Raw genomic sequence first — 15,527 nt, 5'->3', positions numbered from 1 at the left:
ATTTTCTGGCCTTGTTAATTCGAACACAGTCTCTCTCAGTTAAGCCCCCTGTTTAATGAGCAGACCCTGGGCTTCTCCCGATATCTCACTCCAGCCTTCCCTTAATATCCAGGGATCCTGATTTTTATAAATCTGCAAGGAGGAGTGTGGGGCGAAGTGACACTCCTGACACTCATCTTTGATCCCTGGATCAGTGATCCCATACCGTCAGTGCACGAAACCTTTTGAAGTGACATTGATAATGCGGCAGCTCTGACACCAAGGTTTGAGCTGGCTGCAGATAAACAAAAATATCGCTCAATTTTGATAGTCAGATAAATACCATTAATCCTGCTGAATGTTTTTATTCTCAAATAATAACTGAAATAAATATCCTTATCATAGTCTAGAATCTCAACTACCCTCTGATCTCTATGAATATGTACAAACATGGCACAAAGAAAACATGGTACAAACTACCCACATATCAAAATTCGCACCAAAATGACTACATCGAATAAGCCCGGATAATAAATGTCTTTGTTTCATAAAACTAGTTAGAATATGTGTCTGAAATGAGTACTTTGATAAAATTGCAAAGGTTCAAAATATCCACGAGTAAAAAAAATACAAACTCTTTTCAAAGAAACAGACTCTTCAAACTGTATACCTACCACAGCGTCAATTTCAGAAAGCAGACATCAGCCCTCGCCTTTACAAGCGCTGTACTTTTAAAAATAAAATAACACCTAGATGGTGGCTCTAGATAAACAGGCAAATAAAGGATGGGAGGGGTTTTGTGCCCTATCTAAAAGGTAAAGTGTAAATTTGCTTTTACATGGTTGGTTTAAAAAAATAATAATAACAACGGTCTCAGGAACATCTTATTTTCCCAATTAAAAGACATCCTAGGTGAATTTACACCCTTTCTGCTGGATGGGAGCAAGGGCTCTGGAATAACGGAGTACTTAGAGAAATAATCACACAAACAAATAAGAAGGCCAGGGTCACTCCTGACATTCACCCTCAGGATAATCAGGCTGCTCTGGCTGACAGTCCAGGGTATCTCTTGTCAGGGAAAGAAAGCTACTTAAAGTCTATCTATATAGGGTTTTAAAAATTGTTGTTTTTGTTATTTATGCCAAAGAATGCTCAACTGGAAACTTCCAGTGTAGTAAAAGAGACACCAAAACCTAAAGATGTTAAAGCGGGATTCACAAATGTAGACATCTTTAAAGCCCACTTCCACGTGGAGGTACACAGAGACTAGGAGAGGATTTATTTGAGGGAGCCACTGGCATTCTCTGACTCCCACATGCTCCTCTCAGCAGGCAAGGGCCCTGGGCCTCTCAGACAAACGGGACCACTCAGAGAGCTTTGCATGTACCCTAGAAGTTTGGGGTGATACTGTGCTCAGGTATCCGAATCATGACTGAGAAATCTTACGGGCGAGAGGCTGGCTGGAACAGAACCATAGAGGTGGAAAAGGCAGGAAAGAAACTGCACTCCCAAAGATCTTTGGGGCAAAGGGTATCTGAGTGTTCCGCCGTGGATGGGACGCGGGTCATCAGAGAGAGGCAGGCTGGGTTTCCTGAATCCTGCCCAAAAGTGCAGGATGGGCCAATCAGATGGCTTGTTTGCTTGACGGCTGTGGGAAGCAGAGAATTCACCTTCCTGGAGGTAAAGGAGAAACATGCAGCCATCTTATGAATGGTACCCACCATGGACCAAGTAAACATCTAGTCCAGAGGTGAAATTGGCAGAGAAAGGAGAACAGGGAAAAAAGAACAACAGAAAAATGGAGCAGAAACCATGAACAAATGATACGTAAACTCCACCCTCGATCTGAACTTTTTGCCATCATGAACCAATAGACTCTTGCCCTGTCAACGTAGTTTAAGTTGAGTTTTCTAGTATTTGGCAGCAAAAGCACTTCATTATATCATCTTTTCTAAATGAAGTGGGAGAAAATCCACAGTCCAAATGTGTGCTACAGGAGGACTGTCCAAAACCAGAAAAATGCAAAAGAATCAGAATGCCAACCTCGCTTTGTTCTTCGAGTGAACTCTCTAAGGAAGGCGCGGACTCTAATCCAAATGAGACGTTAATTGAAAGATGAACTGCCTTTGACCAGAAGGTATGAAACATGGACAGTCGATTATGTGTTACCTGGTAATGAACTCTGTGGGAGCCAGAAGAAACTGACTGCAGATCCTGATGAGAAAATGGAAACAAAAATATAGCCATACCTTAAGATCAGTTCAAACAAGCTGCCTCCAGAACTCTGTCAACTGAACTCCCAGCGCAACATTATTAAAACCATCTGGAAAATATCTAACTCACCCAAATTCATCAAGGTTACATAAAGAAGATAATGCCAAAAATAATAAAAGCACACCACCACATTGGAATGAAAGAAGAAAGGCCATTTAGCTATTGAAACTTATAAATTTTAAACAGTGCTTCGAGTTGAGTAATATAATTTTGAGGATAAAGAAGAACCCGAAGTGAAAGACAGGCAATTTTGTTTTAATAAATGAGGGTCGTATTTAATTTGCACCTGAACTTTTGGCTGGTGAAGAAAGCTTCTAAACCCTTTAAGCATGAGGAAGAATTTATTTAGCTTCGACCAAATACATACTGTCATGCTAATTGTGTTTATACTGATAAGTTGCTTAGCGAACGTGGGTTTTCATAGACTGTGCAGAGAAAATCACCGGGTACCTCTGCATTAGCATCAAGTGCAAATTAATAGGGCTGAAATTAATGAGGTTTTGCTGGCAGATTCTGAGAATCTGGCTCCCTTTATAAAGTTCTATAACTAAGCTGTCGGCACCGTCGTGTCCCGCAGGCTTCCTCGTTAATGAGTGTAGGGGTTCTCTTTACAAATGTCAGCAATCCTGGGTGACTCTGTCCCTGTACCTGCTTCGTATGAGGCCTTGTCTACTTCCTCTCTGCCCCCAAGTTAATCTTCAATCTTTTCCTCTTTAACTTCGCTCTTTCCTATTTTTTTATCCCATTTTTAGTTGAATATTGGTGGGATAAGCATGCCAATAAGTGGGTTTTCAACAGTCAATTCATCATTTATGTACTTTGCTACTGCGAAACCTAAAGTTGCCCAAATGTTAAGGAAAAGAAAAGGTTTGATAGCAATTATGATTAATTTTTTATTTCAGATTTTGAAGTAAGTTTCCACAATAAAATACAACTTGATTTTTGAAAAGTGAGATAATGTGTTCTAGGAATATTGACTTGGACCCGAGTCACGTGCTGAAAATTTCTCACATTTTAACATGTCAAAGTTATCCTTGCTAAAAATAGCCAAATGAAGCCACAAGTATAAAACTTGTTGACTTTTCTTCTCTCACCCATAGTGGTATTCAAAATTTGGCATTTATCTGAAAATATTTTGCATTCATAATTCCATCCCCCATCCTTAACGATCCTGAAGAGAAAAATTAATAATTTTCCATGTTACTTTGTGCCTCCTACCTGAATTTATTTCCACCGAGAGAAATGAAGTCTGATGTTCAAAGCCACTAAGTGGCTACAACTTGAAAAGATTTTAAAGACTATACATCTTCTTTATTTGTGACATTTCCTTATGTATAATGTGTCATCCGAAAGAGAGTTATCCATCTCTCAATAGCTTTAAAAAAATGTGTCTAGACCACATCCAAAAAAATGACTCTAATGTACATCTTTCATCAAGCAACAATGATAAAAAAAAAAAAGTGGCTATTTATACTCTTTGCCATTTGTAAAATGAAGACAGTGAATATTCACCCCTCAACATTTTGCAAAAAGAAACCAGTGACCACTGCAATGCTGGGTTTGGGTCTCCTGGATTTGCTGGTGCAGTTCGAATTCATGGTTATGTCATAAATACTCCTTTCCTTCTCTTTCTTCATAATAAGACCAAATTGAGAAAAAAAAAATAGATGATTTTTTTGCGTGCGTTCTGACACAAAGTCCTATGAAATATAGAAGGTTTTTCTTCCCTATCTAAGTTATACATGTTTTTTAAAAAATCAAGCTGTCTCTGACAGAAGTCTGTGCTAGATACAAAACATTAAATAATCCCAAACCTCTGTTTTCTTTCATTATTTATCAGTGCTCTTTGAAATTCAGTACAGCTCAAAAAATACAGGTAGGAAGTCTGGCAAAAAGACAAGACGTTCCCAGCTATAGTTATGGATCAAACTAGAACAACATCGCACCGTAGTTAACCCAATCTATCCTTTCCCGTGTCAGCCACCTGAGCAGGGACACCAGTCGGGGTGGGAGAAGACAGAGAGTAGTGTATGCTCAACAGCCAAGGCCGCCACATTTCTGTTTCCTCCCCAACTGCATCATTTCAGAAGGGAAAAAAATGTGTGTGTATATATATGTATATATTGTATGTGTATATACATATATATAGCTGGTAATCGTCTACAAAAATGGAAAACAGAGCAGAAGAAAACACTGGCCGTAGGAACTCACCTCCTGCAGGCGATCTATGTACATGCGGCAAGTCTCCAGATCACAGTCTCCACGTACCACGAGGATGCCCAGAGGGATGGCTACGGGGGCAGGAAAGAGAAAAGTCTAGAATAACACATTTGATTTTTCTAGACTGGCATAAATACGTTTCTGATAGTTAAAGAGTCTCATCGATATCACTAGTTTGGGATCTATCGATATCTGAAATTCTCCCTGCGCCTCCCTTATGATCTCCATCTCTTTGTTTCCGCAGCTGTCATAATCTTCCCTTGCATTTCCCATGGTGCCCTTTGCCGCCTGGCCAGCTTTCGTTTCACCTTGTCTCAGTGGCCCTTATATGAAGTGTAACATCTGTAACATCATGGAAACAGTGGATCGGCAGGACCAGGAGGCTGCTCACAGCCAGCTGATGATTTACACCTGGATTCGTAATAGGCAATGTACCAGAGAGGAATTTGAAAAATCTTACTTCTGCACACCTACCCCTTTCTGTCCTGAATGCATGGGGCTTACTCTCTCTGTCAGTTTGCAACAGTTTCCTGTTTGAGAAACTCAACTACTCAAGGCAGTGTCACGACCTGGTGGCCAACAGCAGAACTAAATAAAAATAAATGTTTTTGTTTGTTTGTTTGTTTGTTTGTTTGTTTAAAAAGCTTCTAGAAGGTTCACAGCTTAAAAATCCAACTGATTTTAAAGACGGACAGTGTAAATGTGGTAGCAGGCAGGATTGCAGGTAACGATTTTTAAAAAGCGGTTAAGTGCCTTAAATACCCTATTTAGGTGGTGGCAAATGTCACACAGTGGCTTTAGCGGATGGAGTCTCCTTTTTCAGACACAACCATAAAGTTCCTGAAATACCAAAAATTTGTGTCCTTCCCAAAACTTCAAAAAATGTATGCATATATTTCTGATTTTGAAAGTATGATTACACTATTAAATCCATGATTTAACAACAAAAAAATCAATCTCGAATTAACCAAAGAGAGACCGGCAAGCAGATGATATCCATGGTGGTGTTCACTGAAGATCTTTTAAAATTTTTCTTTCATTCACTGAATTTATTTTTAAAGCCTAATCATCAATAAATGGGTCTGAAAATGCCAAGTGCTAAGGCTTTAAAAATTAATAATACAAAGAATAAAAGACATTTAAAATAGATGGAAAAATCCTGAGGAACTCACAGAGTAGTAGAGAAGGCATACATATAGCCAAAAAATAATAACAAATATAACATAGACTATATTAAATGTATGAACTTAGACATTTGAAAACTATAGGAGAGAGAGACTAATTCTTGCCCGAAAGGCAGATTTCAGGCCTTTCGCAGGATATGGACCCCCACTGGCTCTTTTAGTTAGAGAAACAAGAGTGGTCTAGAGAAAAATAAATAGAGGTTTTTTTGTTTGTTTGTTTGTTTGTTTTTTTAATATTACCTCTTAGATTGGTTTCCGCCAGAGAGATCAATACCACTACCCTATTCCTTCAGGTTCTCAAAATCCTGCATACATGAAGCTTGAAAGCATCCATTATCCTGTGGAACTATGTAAGCCTGTGAATGAGTATGGACTCTCTCACACCAGATGTAAGACTTGTTTCTCTTTACAACCCCACTGTCTGGTAGAGAAATGGTAGATATTCAATAAAAGTTTGTAAAGAGAGGAGTGAAGACAGGCTTAGGGCCTGTTCATGTGTGGAACAGAAAGTGTGTCTTTAAGGGCTAAGTTAACTCTCCAGAGTAGGCAAGGAAGAAAGGGTTTGGGGTGGGAGTAGAGGCCATGCATTGGGTTGAAGCTAGCCTTCGTTCATCTTTCCAGAAGCTAAGCAAGAGAGCCACTAAGCAAAAGAGTGAGGAACCCTACAAGTGTCACGTGTCTGAAGAATATTAATCTGAAAAAATACTTCTGCCTTTCTTTTTGAATACAAATAGAAACATCGAAAATGTCTTCAGTTTGGTAATCATGCATCTTTGAAAGAAATAGAAGGGAAACTCAATAAGGAGACCCCTAAAAGCACTGATTAAAGCAATCATTCTTAGCTAAAGTACTAAATAGATCCAAATAAGATGATCCACTGAGGTAACAGTAGAATAAGGACTCCTAATACTTGAGGACTGATGAGGAAAAACTGGAGTTTTGGTCTAGAAAGTAAGTCGAAGGTTGTGGCAACAGAATATGGCTATAACTAAGATGAGAGCGCATGTTAGAATATATTAAATATTAACATGGTTATACTTTTAAAAGATAAAAATAATGAAGAAGAAATAGAAGAAGTATCATTCTGAGGACAAAAAAAATCCTTGGAAAAAAATTGATAAAATAAATAGAGTTAAATAGAAAGGTTAGAAGATAAATTTGAGGAAAACTCCATAAAAGTAGAGAAAAAAAAATTTTTAAGGGCATAAAATTGGAGAGAAAACCTAAAAAAGTAAAAAAAAAAAAAAAAAACTAGTCCAGGTGATCTAAAACTTAAATAATAGGAATTCCAAAAACCAGTGAAAACAGAGAGGTGTAAATACCAGAAGCAAACAAACAAACAGAAACATTTCTTCGAACTGAAGAATATCCATTCCCAAATTGAAATGGCCCAACAAGTGGCCAGCACAATAACAACAGAACATTAGGAAGACATTTTATTTTGAAATTTAAGAATATTAGAGACAAAGACATGAGTTTACAAGTTTCCAGAGAGGAAAAACTAAATGACACACAAAAGATCAGAGATTAGATAGTTTTAAACTTCTCAAAGACAGCTCTACAGTCAGGGAGGCAATGAACCAATGCCTTGAGAAGTCTAAGCCTTTTACTCATAATCCAAATGATCAAATACACCCAAGGATTAAGTAAAGAACACACCCTCTATCAAGACACCCCTGCGGTACTTGCCCCAACAAAGGCTGAGTTTGCAACAAGAACGAGAAGTGTGTGGGATGTAACAGATGGGGGCAAACAAAGAAAGGAAGCAAAGGAAACCCCCAAGGGGATGGGGCTGGAAGATCCTAGATGACAGACACATTGGGCTATCAGACAATCCACACTGAACACTGAGACTCAACAGAGACATATGTTAGATTCTCACAATCCTCAAGGAGCGGTTTTACAACAACAGGAGGATAGAATGCCCAGGTGAGTCTGAACCAATTTCTTATGTTTACATAACAACATCACCTCCAGATGTGGCCTGCCTTGACCTGTTCTTGAGAGCAAGAGTTAGGTCATAGCGAAGCAGAAAAGCTCAAAGAAGTCCATTCTCTCTAACAAGATTTCCATTTTTTAGCTAGGACGCACCCTAACACCCTGCCAAATGCTTCCCAAAATCCAATCATTACCTTGCCTACTACACCTGTTAGGATGGGCTCATGTGCACACTCAGGCAAACTAAAGTCAGACAGTGATCCAGACTCCTTTCAGCTCTTCCTTGAACTTGTATTTGTTGGCTGATTGAGAAAAAATTCATTTCCCTTATTCTGTATCCTACCTTTCTTATCCTAGCTTTCTTCTTCACTTCTCTGTCCCTCTTTATATAAAAAAAATACTCTCAGATCCTTCTTGGTACATGGGTATACATGACTAATAATTGATTAAAGAAAGGTTTAATCCTCTAAGGAGCATTTGAGTTTTAACAAGTTTGGAATTTGGGCTACATGATGGTCACAGACTGAATGTTTGTGTGTCCCCAAAATTCACAAGGTGAATCTCTAACCCCCAAAGTGATGGTGTTTTAAGATGTGGCCTCCAGAAGGTAATCAGGGTTACATAAGGTCATGAGGGTGGGGTCCTCACGGGGAGATTAGTGCCCTTATGAGAAGAGACACTGCAGAGGGAACTATTTCTCTCTCTCCTTCCTTCCACCATGTGAGAACACAACATGAAGCCAGCTGTCTACAAGCCGACAAGAGAACTGTCACCAGAAACGAAATCGGCCAGTATCTTGATCATGCACTTCCAGCCTCCAGAACTGTGAGAAAATAAATTTTTGCTGTTGAAGCCACCCAGGCTATGGTATTTTGTTATGGCAACACTAGCCGACTAAGACAATGATAAAGCTTTGACGAATTTAGGTACAGGAATAGAAAGAAATTGTGGTGTTAACTGGCGATCTTCAGCCCTAAGAAGATTATACTACCAATTACCTCATCCCAGCCCAAACATCAGCCCTGCCCTGGCTTTCTCTCAGCCTTCGCCCTGGCTGCCACTAAGCACCTTTCCCTGTTTCTGTTTGTTTAAATGCCTCGTAATCCAGAATGTGATTAAATTAATTGGTCAAAAATCCATTATATATTTCACACGTGCTTGCTCTGGATTTTATGTGTGAAATAAAAATGCCAACGGGTCATACTAATTAATTTTGTCTTTTATACTTGAAGTTAGGACTAGTTGAACTCATTATGCAAATATATGCCAAATAGTGCATAAATTAACACTATTCATCTTCTACAAATGCAAAATCTAGCAACCAAGCCACAAATGAACTCTTTTATTTGCAAAAAAATCTTCTAAAGTATGTATGCACTAAAATATGTAAAATATGGTTTCTAAAATACATATTTCACCAGAAATCATAAATAAAGCCAAGGAAATGACCAAGCTCAGGTATCATATAAATGAGATTGAATTGCCCAAAACTTGAAAAACAAAAGTTTTAAAAAGCTATTAAATGGAAAATGCCTAAAGTTTTAAGAAAAGTCAAATAATGTTTACAAATAACTGGAGATATGAAGCGAAAGACAATCAAATAATATCCTCAAGTCGATTAATTATTTAGCTAAAAAAGAACAAAAGACCAACTTCGTGGACCAACTCAGGAGTGACCACCCCTCTCAGAGTCCTCTGGAGCAGACTGTCTTCTGGGATGACAATAGGGGTGTGCCCGAATTGCGTTGAGCTCAACGGATTCCGCAGCATAAGGGAATCTGAGATAAAGGACAACACGAACTTCGTAAGTTCCCAGATGCAAAACTGCTTCCTGCCGTACTGAACTAAGAGTGCTCGTCCTCGCTCGGCTGCTCCGAGCCTGAGCCTGGTCGTTCAGAGGAGCGGTGACGACAGGAGAAGCAGGTGGCCAGAACCATCCGTGTTCTTACATTAGTGAATCAGACCTCCACCTCCGGAAGAACCAGCTATGCCAGAACCAAACGGACGCTGTCTATACACATGCTCTGGGACCGTGATCCAATCCAGGTTGTATTTAAAGATACACAAGCCTGTCTAGGGTCATGCTACCCTGAACAAGCCCGATCCCGTCCGATCTCGGAAGCTAAGCAGGGTTGGGCCTGGTTAGTACTTGGATGGGAGACCACCTAGGAACACCAGGTGCTGTAGGTATAAAAAATAAAATATAAGGGATTGTAAGCTGACAAAGTCCTTGCAATCTGTGAGGTCAACCAGGGGTTGCCTTCTAATAAATAAAATAAAATAAAATAAAATAAAATAAAATAAAATAAAATAAAATAAAATAAAATAAAATAAAATAAAGATACACAACCCTGAGCCATTTTACAAGAATTTCTACTGTCTACCCATGACATAATGTGACAAATTTACACGTGGGTGGAATAAATCTGGTTGCACAGGAAAATGATAATAAGGATCATATGATCTGAAGAAGGAGAAGGAGAAAGAGGAAGAGGAGGAACAGAAAGAACAGAAGGAGGAGGGGATAAGAGAAGGAAGCTGAGAAGGAGAAAAAAGAGAAGAGGGTGACTTACATTAACATACGCTTTACTGTGTTATTTCATCTTTGCCACAATCCTGTGATGTGGATGTCACTATCCCTGCTTTTAAAATGACGGCACCGAGTCAAAAAGATTAAGTAACACGCCCTAAACGTAAATGTCACAACTACTAAACGGAACACTTAGACTTCATCCTAGGCTTCTTTCACTCAAGAGCTCCTGTTCTGAGCTATTTCTACTGCCCATCAATCTTGGGGCCCACAGAGGATGGCGTCTCTCCTCGCTTTCAGCACTGAGCTCACAGAAGTGAAACCAGAAATCGGCAGCAGGCTGACCAAGGAACGAGGACAGAATCACAAGTTCTTTAGTTAAAGAGAAACGAGAAACAGGACAAAGCTTTGATCAGCAGGAAGTAAAGCTGTGGTAAACAATTCCAGGCCTGGGACTCAGAAGCTACTTGTAAAGTTGAATATATTTTCATGAACATACTTGACAGGGGCAGGATCACATTTAGAGACCTCTCACGCCCCTCCCTCTCCAACGGGCCTGCTTCAAGGGTTTTATAGACTGTGAATCAAGCTTATCAAAACTGTTGACAGTCTTACTATAACCTTGTCTTTAATTTAAGGGTCAAAGAATTAAATTGCTGCTTATTTTACAAAGAGACACAACTACAAAATTGTGAGCAGGACGCTAATCATTTTGGGGATAGTAGAGACAACAAGAGTACATCGGATTTTAATCAGACTTGTTTGGAAAAATCACAGGTCTTGTTTTGCTATTAAAATCCTGGCATTAGAAGTTCCAATACTGAACTGAAGAGCTGATTGACAGTTAACATAAACTGAACATTAAAACCCATACTCTCACTTGAGGCAGAAAAAGTTCATTACTTCAGATGTACAAAATATTCAAAAGTGTTTCCCATGGATTTTATGATAGAGTGTTTACTAAACATTAGTTTCAAATACGGTTAAAGTTTCACATTAATTTGGTAGTTTTGCTATAATAGGTATGCTTGTACCATTCATTTTAACGTTGAATTATCCTTGGTAAACATCCACATTCAGGAAAATTATAATTACAGAAATGTTTGATCATTTTGATTACTCGATGAGCTTGTCTTGCCCTTGATTCTTTTGCAATACAGTATGTGAAGATTCTCTGTCAAGAGAATAGTCATGGTACCAGTAAAACAAAACAAACGGCAGGCCCGAACTGGACTCGCTTGTGCTAAGCCCCAGGCCAGCGAAACCAAGGCTGAATACCTAACCCAATCACAGTTCCTGTCTCTCCCAGGAATGTAACCGTTAACCAGTCGATCGGAAATCACCTGGTCGACATTAGTGAGGTAAAGTGCCGGGTAGATCCCTGCCTTTGACAAAAGGAAGGTGACCTTGTCTGAAATGGTTTGCCCTTGGAGAGCAACTTCCTTGCCGTGGCCTCTTTCTGACTGTAAAAGCCTTCCATTCTGAGAGGCTCTTCCGAATTCCTCTCTATTTGCTACCCGGAATGCTGCTCAATTCATGAATTGTGAAATAAAGCCAATTAGAGCTTCAAATTCACTTAGCTGAATTTTGCTTTCAAAAGTACCTACCTGTCCGAGTTATCGTAAAGATTAAATAAGTCAAGGCTGGTAAAGCACATAATATCTGCAAATCCATCTTAGATTCACCTCTCTAAGCCTTAGTAAATTGATCGATTTTTCCTAATTCTATTATCAACATATACTGGCCATTCATAAAGCCTCAAAACAATTTCAGCAATTGCGTTGATAGCAGATAATATGTTGTACTAACGTCTCAAGAGGCTGGGGCTAAAACCAAAGAAGGTAAATAAAAGAATCCGCCCAACCTCCGAGGAGATGAGAGGACTCGCAGCTGGCTGCTTTACGACGCACGCAAAAGCTCTCGGGGCCAAATCGAGAGCGAGCCACTTTTGACACTAAACCCATACGAAACTGTTAATGGGATTTATAAAAAGAAAGAAAACTCTCAGCAGCTAATTCATTCCCTGTGAGATGCTGCCATGTGCTCAGCCAAGGTGTTACTATGGAAAAATGGGCCGAAAACTCGATATTAAAAAATAATAATAATAAAGATTTAATTATCTGACACATGAGCAATTACAGTGTAATTCCAGTTAAAACAGAAGTACAGCTAACTGGGGCTACTTACCTATTCAAATCATAAACAAAACTATCTTCCGTGGGATTATTAAAAGAAGGCAGGAGACCTTAAAGAAAAGCTTCTCACAAGTGCAAGGATCTGCAAAGATTGGGTTTTAAGCTCTAAATATATACATGAAAGTATTAGCATTGCAGAGGCTCCAATGAGGCTAAAGAAAAAGGCTGTCACTTTCTGAAAAGAACAATAAGGATAATCATAGAGGTCACCATTCATTAAATAGGAAAGCATTTGGCACAATACGGTAAACCATCAAAAATACAGACGATTTTAGAATGAAGGCATTTTATGTTAATACTATTCAGAGATTCTTTTTCTAAACTTGACATTTCCTTGAGCATCAATTTTAGATTTATTAACATAATCAATTCAGTTTATATCAAGTATCCATTTTCTTTGCATCAACCTATATGCAATCTTAAGAAACAAATAGTTTGGGGGAGGGGGACAACTGTTCCCTAGAAAATAACATGGGAGAAAAGTTAGGTAAGCTTGGGTTTGGCAATGACATTTTAGATACAACACCAAAAGCATCACCCATGAAACAAAAAATTGATAAATTAGACTGCATTAAATTAAACTTCTGGTCTGTGAAAGACACTGTTAAGAAAATAAAAAAAAGAAGACAGTCTAGCGGGGGCGGGGGGGAAGCTTTGGAAAACACATATCCGATTAAAGAATGGTATTCAAAATATACAAAGAAATCATAAAACTAAAAAATAAAAGTCAATTTAAAAGTGGGGGAAAGATCTGGACACCTCACTGAAGAAGATATATAGCTGGCAAATAAGCACAGGAAAGATGCGCTCATCATCATGTGTCATTAGGGAATTGCAAATTAAAACAGCATACCGTTGCACATCTACTAGAATAGCTAAAATTAAAAAAAAAAAAAACTGACACATCAAAAGCTGGCGAAAATGTGAAGCGACAGAAACTCTCATTCACTGCTGGCGAGAATGCAAAATGGTTCGGCCACGCTGAAAGATAGCTCATGAATTTCTTCCCAAACCGAACAAGCTCTTAGCACATGATCCAGCAATTGCACGTCTTAGTAGTTACACAAATTAGTTTAAATATATGTCCTGACAAAAAAGTTGTACATGAATATTTATAGCAAGTTTATTCATAATTGCTAAAACTTGGAAGCAACCAAGATGCCCTTCAATAGGTGAATAAATAAACTGACCATCATACCGAAATAATGGAGCATTCATCGGCAACAAAGAGAAACGAGTTTTCAAGACAATGGAGGAACATGAAATGCATACTGCTAAATGAGAGAAGCCAGTCTGATATGGCCACCCACTGCTTGATTCCAACTGTATGGAATTCCGGAAACGATACAATTGTGGAGACAGTAGAAAGATCGGTTGTTGCCAGGGGTTACCGAGGAGGGAGGTACAGCATAGGGGATACTTGAGGCAGTGAAACTATTCTCTATGATACTGCCATAGTGGATAAATGCCCTATACCTGTGAAAATCTACAAAACTATAGATCGCAAGAGTGAATCTGAATGTAAAGTATAGACTTTAGTCAATAACATGTATTAGATTAGACTCATTACTTGTAACAGATATATCACAATAATGCAAGATGTTAAAAATAAGGTAAACTACTTGTGCTCAAGATTGGGTGGGGGGGGTGATTTGAGGGGACATGGGGAACTTTCTGTACTTTCCACCTCATTTTTCTGTAAAGCTTAAAATTCTCTAAAAAATAAAGTTTATTAATTTAAAAATTAAAAAGAGAAAAGAAAAAAGAAATCGTTTCGAATTTCCTATCGACAGATACTTCATCAGACAATATTGACATATAGGAAACTAACTGTTACCTACTTTCTTATCCATTGTGCTAACACTCTTCAGGAAGTCAACAAGATGATGCAAATATGGGACTAGAAGTAAAAATAAGGGGGGGGGGGAGGAAAGCCTTGAAGGAGAATTGCAGGGGAAAGTGGAATTTTTTCATTTTACTTCATTAGTTCTGACTGTGTCAGAGTCTCAGAGAACTGACATTCTAACTTGATAGCTGACAGTAATGAAACAGAATGAGTTGGTGATATTTCAGTCCAGTTGTTTGCCCGTTTGTGTCATAGATCCGTTTTATAGCAACCTGTCACCACGGACTGCCCACTGTTCACCTGGAACCCACAGGGGAAATTGGCAGGCATGTCGGCATTCAAAAGGAAACATAACACCCTAGGAACTGTATACCTCATCATGCCATCCCTGGCGTCTGTCAAAGGTTCCACAACCCCCAGTTCTTATGATCAAAAATAATCCCAGAGTTTGAACTCCCATAGCTTCAGCTAAAACTAGTCTCTTCCATAGTTAATTCAAAACGTCACCCATAAGATAAAAGTATCTGGGCAGTGTTCATTGCACTGTATGTGAGGATAATATTTTGAAGGCGTGCTTCCTAGAAACTAGCAGTTTCTTCTTGAAAAATCTGAGTTTCAAACTACAGGTCAAATTTACCTTTTTATCTTGAAAATATACTGCCTGAGAAGGCAACCCAAGGGACGTGCAAGTCACTTTTTTTTTTAGTCTTCTTAAATGCTTTGCCATTTATAACCTTGAAAAACAACTTCTGGTCTTCATTTTCACTTAATTTTTGCAAACATGTATCATATACACAAGGAACTGTGCCAAAATATTTTTCAGGTCTACAAGTCATTCACTCAATCATTCAGCACACAGGTTTTAAGGATTTTTCTCATGCCAGGGACAACTCTAGTGCTAGGAGCCGGGCATACAATACAGAGTAAGACACAGTACCTGCCTTCAAGGTACCACAGACCGGGAAGAGGGCGTGACATAAAATCGTCTACTGATTATATGCCTTGTGGTAGGAGTTCTGACAGACAAGAACCAAGTGTGTTTAGGACCCAAAGGAACTGTTCATTTCCCAGGACAGGCGTATTTCCAAGAGGAATTATTTCCCAAGTGAAGAAAATAAGGTAGTTAAGAGAGACAAGAGTTTTTCAGAAAAAGGGAACTCCCTAAGTCTTAGAGCATCCTTAAACTCCAAGAAACCAAAGCATGGAAAGACACAAAGGTTTAGGAAGATAGGTAGGTACATGGTAAAAGGGGGTGAGGCCAAGGTCAGAGGCTTGTTTTTGTTGTTGTTGTTTGTTTGTGTGTTTTTTTATGCTAAGGAGCTGAGAAGCTAAAGGGTTTTGTTAACCAAGAAAGCCTTAAT

At 38.9% G+C, this 15,527-nt stretch overlaps 1 protein-coding gene and 1 non-coding gene across 13 annotated transcripts in view; one reads left to right on the top strand and one right to left on the bottom strand.

Moving 5' to 3' along the window:
- The window catches only part of DGKI (diacylglycerol kinase iota), a 367,036-nt gene that overhangs the window by 80,248 nt on the left and 271,261 nt on the right, over positions 1 to 15,527 (bottom strand). For all 12 annotated transcript variants that reach the window (XM_036230859.1, XM_036230852.1, XM_016122880.2 and 9 more), the window contains 2 exons: positions 4,465 to 4,544; positions 2,149 to 2,193 (listed from right to left, as the gene is read on the bottom strand). In XM_036230859.1, coding sequence (XP_036086752.1) covers positions 2,149 to 2,193; positions 4,465 to 4,544 — 125 coding nt within the window. The remainder of the gene's footprint in view (positions 1 to 2,148; positions 2,194 to 4,464; positions 4,545 to 15,527) is intronic.
- On the top strand, positions 9,667 to 9,785 carry LOC118610929. The gene has a single exon (XR_004954146.1). It is a non-coding gene; the product is annotated as a 5S ribosomal RNA (ribosomal RNA).

This window comes from Rousettus aegyptiacus, unplaced genomic scaffold (genome assembly GCF_014176215.1).
Source record: "Rousettus aegyptiacus isolate mRouAeg1 unplaced genomic scaffold, mRouAeg1.p scaffold_m13_p_13, whole genome shotgun sequence".
NCBI classification, from domain to species: Eukaryota; Metazoa; Chordata; class Mammalia; order Chiroptera; family Pteropodidae; genus Rousettus; species Rousettus aegyptiacus.
Note: the sequence above shows the minus strand (reverse complement) of the source record. Positions and strands in the feature narration are given on the sequence as shown.